The 17728-nt window shown below is 39.3% G+C and overlaps 3 protein-coding genes across 3 annotated transcripts; 2 read left to right on the top strand and 1 right to left on the bottom strand.

Annotated features, from left to right (window-relative positions):
* The first annotated feature begins 398 nt into the window (after positions 1 to 398).
* Positions 399 to 2976, top strand: LOC310717175 (uncharacterized protein). Its single transcript, XM_083524893.1, has 2 exons — positions 399 to 869; positions 1041 to 2976. Exons 1-2 carry the CDS (start codon positions 620 to 622, stop codon positions 1943 to 1945), a joined length of 1155 nt encoding a protein of 384 aa, XP_083381019.1. The 5' UTR covers positions 399 to 619; the 3' UTR covers positions 1946 to 2976.
* A 5-nt stretch (positions 2977 to 2981) lies between these two features.
* On the bottom strand, positions 2982 to 5759 carry LOC310717171 (ankyrin repeat domain-containing protein 34B). Its single transcript, XM_083524886.1, has 2 exons — positions 5662 to 5759; positions 2982 to 4862 (listed from the first exon to the last, which is right to left on the bottom strand). Exon 2 carries the CDS (start codon positions 4759 to 4761, stop codon positions 3352 to 3354), a length of 1410 nt encoding a protein of 469 aa, XP_083381012.1. The 5' UTR covers positions 4762 to 4862; positions 5662 to 5759; the 3' UTR covers positions 2982 to 3351.
* A 4419-nt stretch (positions 5760 to 10178) lies between these two features.
* LOC310717167 (inositol-3-phosphate synthase 1-A-like) lies at positions 10179 to 17516 on the top strand. Its single transcript, XM_083524880.1, has 11 exons — positions 10179 to 10319; positions 10494 to 10617; positions 11372 to 11533; positions 11920 to 12049; positions 12286 to 12479; positions 12567 to 12716; positions 13307 to 13522; positions 13628 to 13792; positions 15104 to 15217; positions 15821 to 16038; positions 16632 to 17516. Exons 2-11 carry the CDS (start codon positions 10504 to 10506, stop codon positions 16813 to 16815), a joined length of 1647 nt encoding a protein of 548 aa, XP_083381006.1. The 5' UTR covers positions 10179 to 10319; positions 10494 to 10503; the 3' UTR covers positions 16816 to 17516.
* Positions 17517 to 17728: the final 212 nt, after the last annotated feature.

The raw sequence follows: 17728 nt of genomic DNA, 5'->3' as shown, positions 1-17728 counted from the left end.
CTGCCCTCCCTCTCATTCACACACATGTACTCTGTCTTACTCCTACTGACTTACATTCCCCTTCTCTCCAACGCATATCTCCACCTCTCCAGGCTCTTCTCAACCTGCTCTCTACTCTCACCACAAATCACAATATCATATATATATATATATATATATATATATATATATATATATATATATATATATATATATATATATATATATATATATATATATATATATAATATAAAATTTGATGTAAAATTCTTTGGGTAAGGGTGTCTGTTATATTATATTACAATACATGATTTCATGAGTAAATTGGATTTGATATTATATAACAGTACAATAATAAATAAAGGTTTATTAGTAATATAGATTAAACTCAGAAATAGCTAATTTCTTTTTATTTGTGTAGACTTTTGATGTGGCGTGTGATATCAGGATTTGGGGTTTTATACCGGAAGTGACGTCATCTGTTGTGTCGCCGTTTCTGTCTCTGTAACTGTCTCGTCTTACCAACGATTTCCTTGTTCCACCTAAACTGCCGTTTTGCCGTTTGCTGGACTGCTGGATGGACATTTTTGTCACAGGAGCTCGACGTCGCTTTGCCGGATTGTGTTATCAGTGAAGGGAAATGGCTGCTGCGGTGCTGCAGACGCGAATAAGCGCCATATTGGACGTGTTAACGAAGGCAGCCGTGGCGGAGATCAGCCAGCTTATTCAGGACGACAGCGCCGTGTATCACCGCGAGATGAAACGGAGGGAGGACGAGATCGATGGATTGAAGAAGCGTCTCCAGGTCACCGAGAAAGAGCTGAAGAAAGTGCAGGCGACCTTGTTATCCAAGTGTTCAGTCGGGGTTCAGGTCGAAATCATGGCTGCAGGTCAGAGTAAAGGGGGTTCATACTCACAGAACACCCTTTTTAAAACATTTCTAACCTTGTACATTATTATTATTATTTTGCATTGTTTTGTGTAACACCTTGTTTGATTACTATATCCCCCTAAATATGTACAAATTTAATTGGTCTGCATCTATTATTCATATCTGACAGATGTAATCCCAGGCAGAAAAGACGCGGTCCCCATGAACCAGGTGGAAACGTTGAAAGACGAGAAACCCAACCTACATGACAAATCGCTCCCGTCTTCGCACCATCTCGCGAAAGAGTCCAGAAGTCTGCCGGAGGTCCGAGGGGAGAAGCACCGAGATCCGAGGCGTGAGGAAGAGGAGTTCAGCAGCCTGGAGTTTGAGATGAAAATTGAGCAAGTGGAAGAGCTGGTGGACCAGGAGCTGAGCCTCGAGCGAGCAGATTACAGCATGGCAGACCCGAGCGTGAGTTCGGAGCACAAAACGGACCCGAGAGGCGCGCATCTCTGGCCGTCCATGGAAGACGACGCGGCGAATGAGTTCTCCGTCCCTGACGGCTGTATGGTGTTAGAGCAGTATGAACAGATTCCCACAGACCAAAGTCTGGCCCAGGTGATGAAGGAGCCGCTCAACGTGCATCTTCACAACGGGTCCAACAAACACGTCGATTCGTTCGGTTCGCCGCACGTCCGAGAGATGCAGTTTGAGAGCAACGTTCCGAAAAACTCAGAGTATGGACAGATTAGGGACGGTATGGGTCACGTCAAAGCATCGAGGCTATTAAATAGCAACAAGAACAGACACGTGTTCGGAGCAGTGCCGCGCTCACATGGACATTTACCCACCAGTTCTTTCTCAATGCCCGACATGGTTCCTGTGCGCCAAACCACTCAGACCAGCCATGTCGGGTCGAAACCCTTTCGTTGTGAGGAATGTGGTAAAGGATTTACCCAGAGAATGAGACTGATCACTCACAAGCGCATACACACGGGTGAGAAGCCTTACCACTGCCAGCTCTGTGGCAAGATGTTTTCCAGGCAGGATAACTGCCTCAGGCATGTACGTCTACACAGCGTACAAGGGTGGTAACGAATCTTCTTTTATTGTTGGACTTGTCTTGATTTTTCCCCCTTTGTTGTCAGATTCCAAGCTTAGTTTTCATGCGTTTTTATTCTCAAATCACAAAACAAAACCAAGAACATTCAAATGAAACGACTAAAGTCAGATTTGCCGGATGTAAGAATTACGAGCTTTGGTATATTCTACATGTAGAAGAACATCTTGTACTATGCGTTGTGCTAAATATCATACAATGTAAAGGATTCACAAAGGCATGTTAGGAGGTATGCAGGGCTGCATCCCAAACCACATCATGCATACTTCATAGGGCTTTGATGTACTGATATACATATTTTTGTATTTTATATATAGCAGGGTTTTCTCTGATTTTATGCACACAGGGACTTGCATAGACTCAATAATGCGCTTGATATTTATTGGTGCTTTTTATTCTCGAATTTGTCGCCATCACAACAAGTTGACGTATTATTTATTTGCTTGTTTTCTGGTTTATTCACTTGTTGGTGGGGTACGATTTCTGGCACCAAAATCACAGAGCATGTTTTACGCACCCCATTTGATATATTGTGTATAGGATTGGGACAAATGTTAGAATGGTCCAGATTTTATTTTATTTTTCTTTCAGACCGTAATACAACAAAATACAGCCTAAGTATAATCGTTTTCTTGTGGGAGGAGGAAGAAACCAACATTGTCAATTCAGATGAAAGGAAACCTGACTAGACCTGACATAAAATTTTATTTAAAGCTAAGCTATGATGTCCAAATATGCTTTTCATTCATGCTGCTGCTTAAAAAAAACAAAAAAAAAAAAACACAAAAGCTTTTATTTGAAAATCATGACTGAATTATTTTCTGTTCTTGACAAAATGGTATCATTTTATGTCCGATCTTGGAAGTTGCTTTTGGGGTAAGGCCTCTGGGTCTCTGATTGAAAGGCTCTTTTGCCTTGTATAACTCAAATGCAGTCCAAAAGGTTAATCAGTGGCATATAATTGTGCAATTACAATTCAATAAATAAAATAAATTGGCATAAAGAATTCAAAACCTTACTGTGATTTTATTATTATTATTTTCTTACGATGCTTCGAATCATTTTAAAGTAATTTTGAAAACAGTTATTACATGGAAGGGCAAAAAATGTTATAATGTATAAAAGCAAACATGGGCCTAAAATCTCTTGGAAAAATGTCATTATGTCAGAAAGGGAGATTCAAACATGCTGCTATTGCACATTTTTATTTCCTAATACAAGTTTATAAAAAGTGAATTAAATATTTCGAAACACTCCTATACAACATATATTTGATGTTCCTTTATATCATAATGTACTTAGAAATTAGTTGTATATTTTTTTTTTGGTTGATTTGCTCAGTTTTACTTGTGTTGCATGGCTATATTTCAAATCTGGTATTTCACAAGATGAAGAGGATCTCGTCAGTCCCACCATCCTGTTTTATCTGCTCGAGCTGAATGGAGTGGCGACGTGGAAATCTCTTGCCCCTTGTGCCTTCCTGTCTATGGTCTTGGGTCTCTTCTGTGTTAGCTGTGCTTTCCTCATCACCACAGGATTGTGTGAATGTGTTCGCAGTGCAGTTGACTGAGAGAGGAGGCAGGATGGTGGTATTGCGTGCCTGGGGCTTTAAACATAAATGCTCCTGTGGTTTCCATTTTCTCATGGTGTTAAATCCGCACTGAGCAGCTGGAGGTGCCAGAGAGCAGGTGCTGGTGTTGATAGTGGAATGGTGGAAGTTTTTACTGGTAGGAACTGGTGGTAGTGTTATAGTGCTTGGCTGGTCATGTAGGTGTGTGTCTGAGCTGGATAAATTGAGTGATAAGGTGGGAAGCTGAAGTAAATTCTGTCCAGGAAGAGCAGGAAAAGTGTTCCGTCGGTTGTTTAGATGCGCTTCAGTTGGTGCAGCCAAGTTCTCGGTGTGGTTCCTGCAAAACGTTCGCCCGGGTTTGAGATTAGCAGCTGTGGAGGAGCTGCTTGGATCCACTTTCGGAGGAAGGTTGCTGTGCTTCACCTCCTTATCGTCTTCTTCCTGCACAGCTCCCTTTGCAATCCTTTCTTCATAGGTGCGACTAAGGTGTGCCAAGTTGTGAATGGTTAGCCAGGGTTCAGAATTCAGCCGCTGGCGATCTGACTGCTCTGGCTCTAGAAGTAGAGGCGACGCCGCTCTGCTTTCTCTCCTTCCCGAAGCTCTGAAATTGAAGAACCCCTCTGCCTCAGTCTCAGAATTCGGTGAGCCTGTCTTGAGCTCGATGTCAGAAGGTGACATGCATGCGACAGGTGAGGTGTCGGGCGACGAGGGCACGTTTAGATAGCGTTGGCTAACAGTGGCATCACCTGTGCTTAGATCTGTGGAGATGATGATGATGTCACGCCCTTTAGCCCTACAAGCATCAAGAAGCACACGGATGGTCTCCTGATCACGGGCGTTGATGCCGTAGACCAGCGCAGAACCTCCAGTGTAGTCCTCCATGCTAGGGTCAGCGCCAGCAGAAATCAGAGCTGCAGCCACCGCAGCACCAGCCCGCTCCATACAAGCGTACATGAGGGGTGTGCGTCCAAACTTGTCCTGGGCGTTGGGATCAGCATGGTGCTGGAGAAGGAAATGGATGAGCTTTAGAGAGGTAGTGTTTCCAGACTGGTCAGCCCTCAGCGCTCGGCATGAGGCTAGAAGAGGCGTATCACCACGTTGGTTGCGCTCGTTGACTTGCGCGCCTCCTTCCACCAGCAGCCGAACCAGACGCATCTTGCCTAACTCAGCTGCCTTGATGAGAGGGCTTCCGTCCTCCAGGTAGTTCTGCCGCTCAGCCATAGTGCCAAAAATGTGATATGGGATCTTTATAGATGTAGTCTGTGACAAGATCTTGGGCCAATAAAGGTTTTTAATGCTCGTCTATGTACATGTTTTCAGTGCTGAGTGGTGCACAAGAAAAGGAACAAGAAAAGGGCATTTTTGTCAAACAGAACGTATCATTTTAATCTTTTTTAAATAACCTAATTTCTTGTGCAGTTCAATCGGTAAATACCAGTTTTGTAAATCGGTGCATGTAAATAAACATTCGGTCCACAATGAGAAATGTATTCTTTCAGTCTGTGGAAGGAGGCCAGCATGGTTGGGCAGGTGCCCATTAGTGATTTTTATTTGTAATTTTTTTTAAGCTTAAAATGTCAAGCACTGAAGGCAGTGCTGCAATAGCATGGGATCTGTTTGAATGCCCGTTGCTTTGAAATGCTTTCATGTCAGTAGGAAGGCTGACCGAGTTAAAAGGGAAAAGAGGTCAGCTGTACTGCCTCAGCCTTTTGAAAAATTGTGTGAAACATTGTGTAACCAACCATTTATTTAAATACAGCAAGCTACAGCAAGCTGCGCCACCTTCTAACTAGATTTTTATGTTATGAATATTATATTAAGTTTCATATATTTACAGATGGTTTTTACCTCAGATTATACATGTCATAAATTTACTGCTAAACCTGTGGTATCTTTGGTTCATTTCATAAACATTGATTTCATAATAGGTCATGAATCGTTCGTATTACATTACACTTATTAGTTCAATGACGGCACTTATTTAAGTAGTAAATCTGACTTAAATAAAAACACTGACTTAAATTTCAAAAAAGTGTATCATATGATGTTGTACATGTGTCAATAAATATCTTTTTTTTTCTCCTGTCTTGTAACTGCAAGAAAAAAAAAGTTGAAACTGACCTTTTGTTAAATTTGAGATCCTTGATACCCGATGCAGGTCCTCGTCCTGGCTTTGTGTAAGCAGATGGGCTTCAGGTCAAATGATTTTGAGATCTGTTGGAGGGAGTCAGAGAGCATGTTTTTCTGACAGGGGAGGGCATACTTCTGTATGTTTAGGCACATCAGTACATATGAGGACAGGTCCCCTGGTGGTCTAGTGGTTAAGATGCAGCGCTCCCACCGCTGCGACCCGGGTTCGATTCCCGGTCAGGGAACCATCCCCAGCCACTCTTAGTGCCGGTCCCAAGCCCGGATAAATTGGGGAGGGTTGCGTTAGGAAGGGCATCCAGCGTAAAACATGTGCCAAATCAAACGTGCGGAGGATCCGCTGTGGCGACCCCTAACGGGAGAAGCCGAAAAGAAACTTAGTACATATGAGGACAAAATGGTGTATTTTTAACAGTATGGAATGAATTTAAAACGCACACAAACATTTGTAATTATATGTATATTAAGGGTGTACACGTATTCGTACCGAAATTCTTTTGGTACAGGGCTTTCGTTTCGGTACATGTGCAATCTTTTGAGTTCCCTCAGGAACATATTAAGTGCCGGACCGCGAGTTTAATTAGTTTTCTCCTGACACTTTCAGGGGTTAAAAAAAAAAGAAAACTAGAGTTAGCAAAGTGGCTACTCACTCCGTTCCGGAAATAAGATTTGTTTTGCGCATGCATGAAAATGCTAAATAATCCATAGCACTAGTGTTAGTGGCTAGTCAGGAAGTGGCGAGCAAAGCTAATGCTACTGCTATGAATTCTTTAGCGTTTTATGTCCAGGTTTAAGAATTTACCTTAAAAGGAGAAATTCCTGACATTTCCGATTTCCGCACATCCAGAAAGTGAACGAATGAAAGATGGAAGGAATGAAGACATTTGTTAAAGTATTTGGAAATAAGTAAAAAAAAAAAAAAAAAAAAAAAGCTATGTAGGTCATATCTTTTAGAAAATTCAATGTTAAATGTAAAACACACACATAAACATCAGTATTACCCAAATGTGATCTAACAAATGTAAACTAATTACTTTTTCTATTTATTGAATTTGACTTAATCAGTTAAATTTGCACCCTTTTAATTGTTCATTTGATTTAATCAATATACTAAAGATGTATTGCATTAATTTGATTTATTCAATTTTATTTGTTATAAAATATTAGTTGATATTATTTAACCAGTATTAATCAGAACACATATAATCAGTAATTTTTTCCATGAATATATTCAAATGTAGTGGTTGGTGGGGGATCTTTGGCATTCCATTCGGTAGTTCTAAAGAACTACATACACTAAATGGCCAAAAGTTTATGGATGCCTTACCGTGTGCTCCTTCCCCAAACTTTTACCACAATCATACAATTTCTTAAAGCCCTTAGGGCCCCAGTGAGCACAAATATTGAATACTTTTGGCTAGTTGAAGTCAAAAGTTATCTTACACTACCACCAGTATGCAGTGATTGCTCAGCATTTCGAGCTAAGAGACTGATTCAAGGTCAGTATATTCAACACCTGCAATTATCACTAGCCATTCGAGATTCTGTTATTCACAGATGCTGCAGGGCAAGTAAAGGGCAAGCTAATGTGGATTCACACCACAGATATTAAACTGATTTGAACACATGGGGAGGTGCAGTGATTACTTGCCAACAAGTCAGCTTGATGCTGTAATGGCTGGCGGTTCACCAAATGACCTTTGTTCTACATGTCTTGTTCTAAGAGACATGATGTTGCAGTTTTACTTAAAAATGGGTTCTGCTCCCCATTTCATGCACAAAAGGGTTAGTGCTTTTTCTGCTCATATAATGTAGGTATCTAGGTGCTAACACAATTTTACTGAAGGTGAGATAAAACAGAAGTACCCCTTGACCTGGGCTTGGAACTTGTGCTATCATGGCACTATGCTTGATTTTAAGAAGTATGCTTATCATCAATTGCTTGCTAATTCAGCTTATGTTGCATATAATGTGTTTTCCTTTCGAAAAAACTAGAAAATCTTCTAGTTAATTACACCCTAACCCCGGTACCAAATTCTAATCCACTATAAATGTAGACAATCTACAACTGTAAATAACAACTATGCTAAGATATGAGTATACCCCTCACATTTCAGCAACCAATTTAGTATACATTTTTAGGGGACAATACTATAGAAATAACACTTGGATATACTTCAGAGTTAGTAATGTGCAGCTTGTATAGCAATCTTTCAATGTTTCTGTAAAAGAATGTGTGGCAGCGGGGCGTAGCCGTGCACCGGTTTATAAATTGAGGGTGAGACCAGAGTGGGTGTGTGTGTGTGTGTGTGTGTGTCTGTGTGTGTAAAAATGTAACATGAATGTCAAGTTAAACCTGTTGGTCATCTGCAACAAAATTATAGTTGACCAGTCGAATAATGTAAAGGCTAAAAAAAGTAAGGAGCATAAAATTGAACCCTGAAGAACACCAAAGTGAACTTAACCCATCTCTGACCTACATTTACATCAACTGTCTACAACCTGAAGGATTTAAAGCAGTTGCAGACAACAAATACTCATGTAAAAGATTGTAATCAACAGTTTAAAAATAAGCCCTTAGTTTAATAGTGACTTCTGAATGATAGAGTTTACAAAAGCGAGATTGAATTCACTTAAAAAAGATTAATATTGAGGTAACTGAGTAATTAAGAAGCAACAGTTTGATCTAAGATCTAAGAGTTAAACTTTTTTAATGTTTACTCAGGCCAAGTACAATGAAAAAAGATTGGTTTAGTGTTAAATGTTCTCTCATTACACACAATGAAGCCAAAAACTAGAGATGTTGTCTTGTCGTAAAAAATAACAGGACAAGCTAACATAACTGTAGTATTACACTGTCAGAGCCCCACCTTTGTCATCTGATAAAAGAAAAACAAGCAAATAAATAATTAATTCAGAATGCCTGATGGTGAGATTGGGAATATAGTTGGATAGTGTGACAAAGTCTACCTGCTGCTTTTAACATTTGAAAGCTAATACTATAAAACCTACAATTATTTACAAAATGCTCAGCCCAGCTGCTGCCATGCTAATAACAACATATATAAGCATGGTACTTTGTAGATAGCTGCTCCGTTACACTGGTTATAAATGTTTACTTTAAACGTTGTATGTAATCTATAACTCTGCTACACAGGTCAAGCTAATATAAAGGACTGGGTACAGATTTGGATGGAAATTTCCAACTTTTTTAGAGAATGTTTGATGACTTAGGGAATCAGATATTTTTTTTTTATATCTTTTTCCTTCTTTCTATCTTTTTCTTCTATTCCTTTTGAAATACTTTCATGTAATAGTTTTAAAAGCCCAAATAATTCTTGATTGGTCTTGTTCTGATTTACAAACCAAAAAACAATATTGATAGTCAAAACAAAATCAAATCGGCAAATAATTGTTTAAAGTGAAGCCAAAACACTACAAAACAAAAAACCAGTATGTCCAGTTTGCGCGATGATTCATCAGGGCATACTTGTGGAAATTTCCACAATGCTCAACTCGGTCTTGTGTGGAAATTTACCACATACAAAGTCTCAAGGAAGAAGGGTTCTTGAGTGTGCTGCAGCACGGAAGAACTATAAATGTTCATATATATATATATATATATATATATATATATATATATATATATATATATATATATATATATATATATATATATATATATATATATATGCAACTGCTTTAAATCTTTCAGGTTGTAGACAGTTGATGTGAATGTATATATAATATATATATATATGATATAATGTTTATTTGAGAGAACTGAAATAACACTTTAACCCCCATATTCAGTTTGTTCTGATGTAAATTTCCATACACCTCAAGAGCCTACAATAGAGATAAAACTTGCTTTTCTGTGGAAATTTAACACACCACTTGATCCTCTGATGTTTAAAAGAAAACTTTTTAAGAAGGGTTCATTTCCTACCAAGTCTTAATATTACAAAGATTGATATTAAACCAAAGGGTGTAACCTTATCGTATGTTGTCAGATGAGGCATGCTGGCACAGCAAGGTTGAAGGATTGTATTATGTTTAATCATCTAAAACAATGATGGCATGTGCATTTCTTACAAAAACTGTAAGAATGGAGAGCTTAGGGTTAAGCCTAACTACGATTCAGTCAGTGAATTAAAACAGGTTTATTTGTTTGATAGGTAATGCTCTCACACCCAGTTCCTCTCATTTATTGCACCTAGATTTCTCATAAAAGAGGACAGGACCAGCTCAAATCATTCCACTAATCCATACATCGCTTTGCACACAACATGTGCACGGTGTGTAAAATACAGCATTATTACATATATATATTATACTTATAACTATTATCTTAATAAATGTTGTCAGAAATATGTTCCTGTATACTTAAACTCCAGATTTGATTGACAGCTCCTACAATTATGAAACGTTTGTTCTGTTGTTCTGTTTCTAGAATATTCAGCGACGTGGATTTGATTGGTCGGGAGGCGGGGCATGCGCGAGGACACCGCTTTCAAAAATGTATAAAAAGCGGAAACGGGGCGGTTCATTCAGTCATTTGAGTGGGAGTGTTCACTGCTTGGCTTCCGTGTTTCACAGAAGGAACTAATTCTATTTTAAACATTTTTAAGGTAGGTTTGTTTACAAAAATAAAACATGAACCTATTGTCTGGAATGCGTTTATTATGTATATATATGGTAAGACGAACTTGCTATGACAATAAGCATTGGGTGAATTGTTATTAGGTCATTTCCCTCTGACCCATCATTATCCTTTTCCTTTATTGTAGCTCTTTTTTCCGCAGATCTTAAATAATGGCTGAGAAAATCCGCATCAAAAGCCCTAATGTTCACTACACTGAGAAGTTCATCGAGTCCCGGTACTCGTACCAGACCACTTCAGTGACCCAGGATGGAGACACGTACACGGTAAGTCCCTAGTAAACCCAACATTAGATCTTTTTTTTTCTTTGCTCATTTTCGGACGTCTATTCAGCTTTTCGAAATGTGTAATCAAAATTACTAGACGTCTTCCTCTCATTGTACTTGGTATAGCCCAGGATGAAGCGATTACTGAAAATGAATGGATGAGAACTGGGTCTCTCCTCACTGCGCATGCGCACACTGCGCAACCACTAAATCCTGACTTTTTATCCATTTATATTTATTCAAAAGAGTAAACGTAATCTATTTTGGTCTCTGGTAATCATTGAAAAGGTTCTCAATAATTTGTTTTGTTAAAAATTCTAACTACTACGAGAGATGTTTGATTAAAACTTTTTTAAAAACCCAGTCCATTTTTTTGTATCATATTCAATAGCTAGAGTTTATTTTCCATAAGATAAACAGACTTCACATAGCCGATCTCGGATGGCATGTGTTAACTTAGTAGATAGGGTATTAGACTTTGGATCTGAAGGTTGTGAGTTTAAATCCAAGCTGCCACCTCTGGGCCCCTAAGCAAGGCCCCTTACTGGTATAGATGCTCCGTTGTATGAATGAGATAAATGTCATGCTGGATACGGGCGTCTGCCAAATGCTGTAATATAAATGATGTTCAAAAAAACCCAACGATTTTTTGCAATATAGATATTGTCTAGTAATGTTTCACATTCCTGTAGAAAATCCTACTGAAGAAGCTCCTGACTTTACCAGTTTTTATGTTTCCTTGCTGTACCACTAGGTGACACCCCACAGTACTGAGTGTATGTTCCACACAGAGCGTCATGTGCCTAAGCTTGGGGTCATGCTCACGGGCTGGGGAGGAAACAACGGCAGCACCGTCACCGCCGCTGTGCTGGCCAATAAGCTTGGCTTGACCTGGAAAACCAAGACTGGTGTCAAGGTAAAAGCATTCATTAGTTATTTTCCATAATAAGTGTATAAGACAGAGGTGTCCAATCCTACCTGGAAAAGAAGCCTCACAGTGTATTAAAACCAAGATTAACCAATCAAACAGGTGAAATCGTGTGTGGATCCTGTCTGACTGAAAGGAAAACCTGCTTCAATACCAGCCCTTTGTGAATAATATTTGACACCCTTTGTGTCTATTTTTCAATCCTTCATTAACTTGAAAAGTTATACTTTTGAAGGAATATCATTGTTGATGTATTGTTTTATACTTTGTATATAATAATATTATTATAATTTTATAGAGCACAACCCAAAGAATAAAAAACACCAGAAGCACAATCTGACAGTGTAACTTTCTTTTCTGTTTTTCCCCTCAAGAGCGCCAATTACTATGGTTCGTTGCTGCAGTCCTCCACTGTGTCTCTGGGCACAGGGCCAAAGGGGGAGATCTTTGTGCCATTCAGAGACCTGCTGCCAATGGTGCACCCGAATGACATCGTATTTGATGGTAAAGATGGTGGAAAATTTTAATTCCAGTCCAACCAGTCCTTGCAGCAGAGAATAGCTTGAATGAAAATGTCCACAATGACCCGTTTACCTACTAGAACTAGAAAAGTCCAGAGTCATCCTGGAGCTCAAGAATTATGCTTAAATATACATATGTTCCTGGCTGCAGAATCAGCACAGTAGAGGATTTGTGTTTTTCTCTATACAGTTTATGAAGAGTATTTTTGTGTGATTCAGGTTGGGATATCTCCTCTATGGATCTTGGTCATGCTATGCAGCGTGCTCAGGTTCTGGACTGGAGCCTTCAGGAGATGCTTCGTCCCCACATGAGCCATCTTAAACCAAGGCCCTCTATTTACATCCCAGATTACATTGCCGCCAACCAGGAGCACAGGGCGGACAACGTCCTCACGGGAACCATGGCAGAGCAGGTACAAAGATCAAAGTGCTGTCAATTAATAATAAAAAAACCCGTTTGCATTTGTAAAATAATTAGAAGTGATTGGTATTTCATTCAGATGGAACAAATCCGCAGAGACATCCGTGACTTTAAAGAGAAGAGCGGCGTGGATAAAGTCATAGTACTGTGGACTGCAAACACAGAGAGATTCTCGGATGTCATGACTGGTGTCAATGACACTGCCAAGAACCTTCTCACTACCATTAAGGTAACTGATACGCACACGATGTCTAGCAATGATCTCACTTTAAGCACACTGTGGAAATATGAAGGGTGTAGTTAATTAAAACCTCACCTAAACACAGTTGTTTGGAGGAACAACACCTACTTAGGCATGCATTGTAATAATGATTGAAACGTTTTAATTGTGAACGTGTTTCTTAAATATAGTACCTATAATGCCAAAAGGCAAAGGTGTCCTTATAACCTCCCTGACCACATTCCACAACTTTTTAACATTTTGTAATACACTAATCGACAAATATGGAGGCTTTAATGTGTATGTTTATTTTTAGGGAAACCAGATTTAACATGGCGCATGAGGCTTGATTTGAGACTTCAGTAAAACAAATGTTTAGTGATTATTTATTTCTATTCTATATAAAAATGCTCACAGTTACACAATTGATTTTTACTAGTTCAGTTAAAGTGAATTTGCGTTGACGTGTTCATTTTGACAGCGCTATTAAAAATCAATTGTGTAACAGACTAACATTATCACCATGAATCAATCAGTGTCCTGTACTGTAAATCAGTCCAATAAGTACTTTTAGTAACTCCTTGTATTCTTCTATATAGAATGGAGGAGATGTATCTCCATCCACTTTGTTTGCAGTGGCTAGTATTCTCGAGGGTTGTGCCTACATCAACGGCTCTCCTCAAAACACATTTGTACCCGGAGCTGTGGAACTGGCCGTCCAGCAAGGGGTCTTCATAGGAGGAGACGACTTCAAGTCAGGCCAGACGAAAATAAAGTCAGTTCTGGTGGATTTTCTAGTTAGTGCTGGAATCAAGGTAAGGTCTAGGCAGTTTTAGTCAGCGGCCGTGTAATTGCAGCACGCTTTCAGGATTTGACTTTTATGCTACATGCGTTACCATGTTTCATTTTTTTCATTGCAGCCGGCTTCCATTGTGAGCTACAATCACCTTGGAAACAACGATGGCATGAACCTGTCTGCCCCACAGCAGTTCCGATCTAAAGAGATTTCCAAAAGCAACGTGGTGGACGACATGGTGGAGTCCAATACAGTGCTCTACAGGCCAGGAGAGAAACCCGACCACTGTGTAAGAATGATTTCTGTGCCATTTATTATTGCCGGGTAAATTTTGTTTTGCAACATACAGTGTAATATATTTTAAACGCTTCATAACATCACATTTCTATGGTTGCCTACATTTTTTTCCCCATACATTTATATTTCATGCTACCAAACAATGTGTGTGTAAGATAAAGGTATTTAATGCCAGAATTTTCATGATAAATTGTAAAGCATTTGCATATACAGAATATTCAATGTATATACATTATTTAATTATTCAAATATCCTGAATACTTATTTTAAGAAGAAGGAGGGGCATAGGGTGACGTATAAGAGTGGAGGAAGGTGCACACAGGTGGACTATGTTCTATGTAGGAGATGCAACCTGAAGGAGATTGGAGATTGTAAGGTGTTGGCAAGGGACAGTGTAACTAGACAGCATCAGATTGTGGTCTGGAGGATGGTTTTGGAGGTGAAGAAGAAGATGAGGAGAGTGAGGACTGAAAGAAGAATAAGATGGTGGGAACTCAAGGATGAAGACTGTAGTATGAGTTTCAAGGAAGAGGTTAGACAGAGGCTGAGAGCAGAGGTGACCACCTGTGAGCAACAGTAGGGTTTCATGCCGAGGAGCACCACAGACACATTATTTGCTTTGAGAATGTTGACGGAGAAGTATAGAGAAGGTCAGCAGGAGTTGCATTGTGTTTGTGGATTTAGAAAAAGTATACAACAGGGTGCTGAGAGAGGAGTTGTGGTAATGTCTGAGGAAGTCAGGTGTGTAAGAGAAGTATGTGAGGGTGGTGCAGGACATGTGTGACAGCAGTGAAGTGTGCTGTAGGAACAACAGACTTGTTCAAGGTGGAGGTTGGACTGCATCAAGGATCGGCTCTGAGCCCTTTCCCGTTTGCAGTGGTGATGGACAGGTTGACGGACGAGGTCGGACAGGAGTCTCCGTGGACTATAATGTTTGCGGATGATATTGTGATTTGTGGAGGTATGTGCTGGAGAGAAGGGGGATAAAAGTCAGTAGGAGAAAGACGGAGTTCAGGTACATGGGGTCAACAGTGCAAAGTAATGGAGAGAGGGTTAGAGAAGTGAAGAAAAGAGTGCAGGCAGGGTAGAGTGGGTGGTTTATGGATGTGGTGAGGGAAGACATGCAGGTGGTTGGGTTGAAAGAGGCAGATGTAGAGGACAGGGGGGTATGGAGACGGATGATCCACTGTGGCGACCCCTAATGGGAGAAGCCAAAATAAGAATTATTCAAATATTCTTTTAATGAAAACTGATAAAGGAAGCAGTGCTTTTGAGTTGTGACCTGTACACTTTGTCAATCTAGGTGGTCATTAAGTACGTCCCCTATGTGGGAGACAGCAAACGTGCAATGGATGAGTACACTTCAGAGATCATGATGGGTGGCACGAACACAATCGCTCTCCACAATACATGCGAGGTGAGTTTGCAACAAAACCATTACCTAAAGAGGGGACCTTTGCTAGGTTGTGTTTTTTTCTCTGCACAGACAGAATCACAGTCAACTCACTCGGTGTCAATGCAAAGGGTGTATAATTGATCATAAATACAATAATCAGAGATACCAAACTATCTATAAACAGAACAGTCTCTGCCTTGTGATGAGACAGAATGTCTCCCCAGTCATTATGTCAGAGAGGATAAAGAATCATGGTGACCTGTAGATGTGAGGCTCCAGAACAACTTACTAATGATTTGATTAATGAACAATTGATACATTGCATACACTCATGTGTTTCTCAGTGCATGACTAAAGAGAACTGAGGCCTGTAAAACACCAGTTTACATGCTGCCTCCATGGAAAGGGTTCTTCTTTTGTTATTTCATTACTGTAGGTACCTAATACCTTATGACCCCTAGTGGATGGAGTAGGCATATTCCTGTAGTATTTCACTACAGTTCAAGTTTTGTTACTAAGCCAGTGCATGATCCTTGTGATTTTACTGAGATATCGGGATTAAGATTTTTTAATACTTGCTGAAACACTTATTAAAATATATATATATTTTTTTGCCACATTTAGGACTCCCTGCTGGCCAGTCCTATCATTCTGGACCTGGTCATTCTGACCGAGCTGTGTCAACGCATCACTTTTCGCACACAACAGGACTCATCCTTCCAGTCCTTCCACAGTGTTCTATCTATACTCAGTTTTCTCTGCAAGGCACCAATTGTACCACCCGGGGCACCGGTGGTCAACTCTTTTTTCCGCCAGCGAGCCTGCATCGAGAACGTCATGAGGTACGGAAAAGTTTGGGTGTTTACAGATTTTTGGTCATCCAAGATTTCCATGTTTGGATTTTATAACAATGCAGTTGTCAAATTTTGGTTACATTCTTAATATCCGAGCCTCACTTTTGTTCATCACTATAAACAATATTAACGGGATTGTTTTTATTATTCTGTGTATATGGAGATGGATGCAGATACAGTAGTTAAAAAGTAAATTGTATATAAAGAGGTCGACCGATTAATCCGCACCGATGGTTGATTGGTGGAACATGCGTCTATCCGCAAAAATCCATAACGATAGTTTTTTCGGCTTCTGATCTGCTGTCGTTACGAGAGCAGCCTTTAGAGGCAAATCGCTGATGCGGCGTGTTTGTTTTTGCACGCGAGACTGTGCGCTGCATGGAGAGCACTTTTATAATTTATTAATTATATTAATATAAATGTTAATTCATATATTCATATTTATTTCATTTAGAACATATTACTGGTGATGAACACTCGTGATTTTAATTTTGTAATAAACTTGTGATTAATCAGTTATAGTGTCCTATACAGTACAATCTTACTGAAATGGGTTGTCTCTCTTGGGTTCTGTCACACAGGGCTTGCCTCGGTCTTCCTCCTCAGAACCACATGCAGCTCGAGTACAAGATGCAGAAAAGCTTCAAGGTTTGTCAAGCCACGAAGCTTCACAGCCCAGTAGCCACAACAGAGAACATCATCACCAAAGCGTACCATTGCATTGAGTGTAATGGAGCCATTGATCAAAAGAATGTAGAGAGATAAAAAAAAGTAAAGTCATCTCATGACTGATTTGTTGATCACTCTGTCTAATAGAAAATTAGACTAATAGAATAGTGATTAGACTAATAACTCTGTTTAACAGCACAATGTACTGTATTTATCCTTAGAGACCATTAACTAAGAGAATTAAAACAAATAAACACATTTTAAAAATGCACTTTATGCAAGTGATAACTTTACTAATATAAAACATGAAGGCTCCCTCAACACCGTGGTTCGGATCGCGTGCTCCCGGTTTATCGCCGAATTGCACATGACTAATTAGTGTGGCTGATTTTCCTGTGTTCTCGCCGGATAGCACGATAGACCAAGAAACTTTGTTTTTATGAAGTTTTAATTTCAAAAAATGAAATTTAGGAATACAAATATAATTATTACTTATAAAATGAAGTAAAATGTTAATACAGTACAGAACTGTATATGTAAAATAGCATTCTTGGGGTGCCCTACTCGTTTTTTTTAAACGAGGGATTACTGTATTAGTAATCGGAAGTCTCCAGACATGTATGTAAACATCTATGCAAAGTAACAAGCGGCAAAATGTAAGAAAAACTTTATTTTTATTGATACTTATTGTGCTTAACTTGTATTTTTAGTGCAATTTTATGGACAATTTTATGGACAATTTTATGGCAAGTTTATGGGCTTTGTCATGTCACAATAAAACTTTTGTTCCAAACAAAGTTTCTGCTCCATAACATGATACCAATCAAACAGCACTCAGGGTTGGGCAAAGTCAAAATAATGTACAAAATACAGCACACACCATATATCAAAATACACTATTATATATTTTTTATTTTAAAAATACTTTTACAAGGGAGCATAAAATTTCTTTGCAAAACTTCCATTAATTGGTCTATTTAATCTGTTCTTCACCATGACGCCGACTCAG

This window comes from Silurus aristotelis (assembly GCF_946808225.1).
Source record: "Silurus aristotelis genome assembly, chromosome: 22".
In the NCBI taxonomy this organism is placed as follows: domain Eukaryota; kingdom Metazoa; phylum Chordata; class Actinopteri; order Siluriformes; family Siluridae; genus Silurus; species Silurus aristotelis.
Note: the sequence above shows the minus strand (reverse complement) of the source record. Positions and strands in the feature narration are given on the sequence as shown.

Coding starts and splice junctions, on each gene's coding strand:
- LOC310717171 (XM_083524886.1), bottom strand. CDS start 4,761: ATGGCTGAGCGGCAGAACTACCTGGAGGACGGAAGCCCTCTCATCAAG.
- LOC310717167 (XM_083524880.1), top strand. CDS start 10,504: ATGGCTGAGAAAATCCGCATCAAAAGCCCTAATGTTCACTACACTGAG. Junction 11,534..11,919: donor AAACCAAGACTGGTGTCAAG/GTAAAAGCATTC, acceptor TTTCCCCTCAAG/AGCGCCAATTACTATGGTTC. Junction 13,793..15,103: donor GAGAGAAACCCGACCACTGT/GTAAGAATGATT, acceptor TTGTCAATCTAG/GTGGTCATTAAGTACGTCCC.
- LOC310717175 (XM_083524893.1), top strand. CDS start 620: ATGGCTGCTGCGGTGCTGCAGACGCGAATAAGCGCCATATTGGACGTG. Junction 870..1,040: donor GGTCGAAATCATGGCTGCAG/GTCAGAGTAAAG, acceptor CATATCTGACAG/ATGTAATCCCAGGCAGAAAA.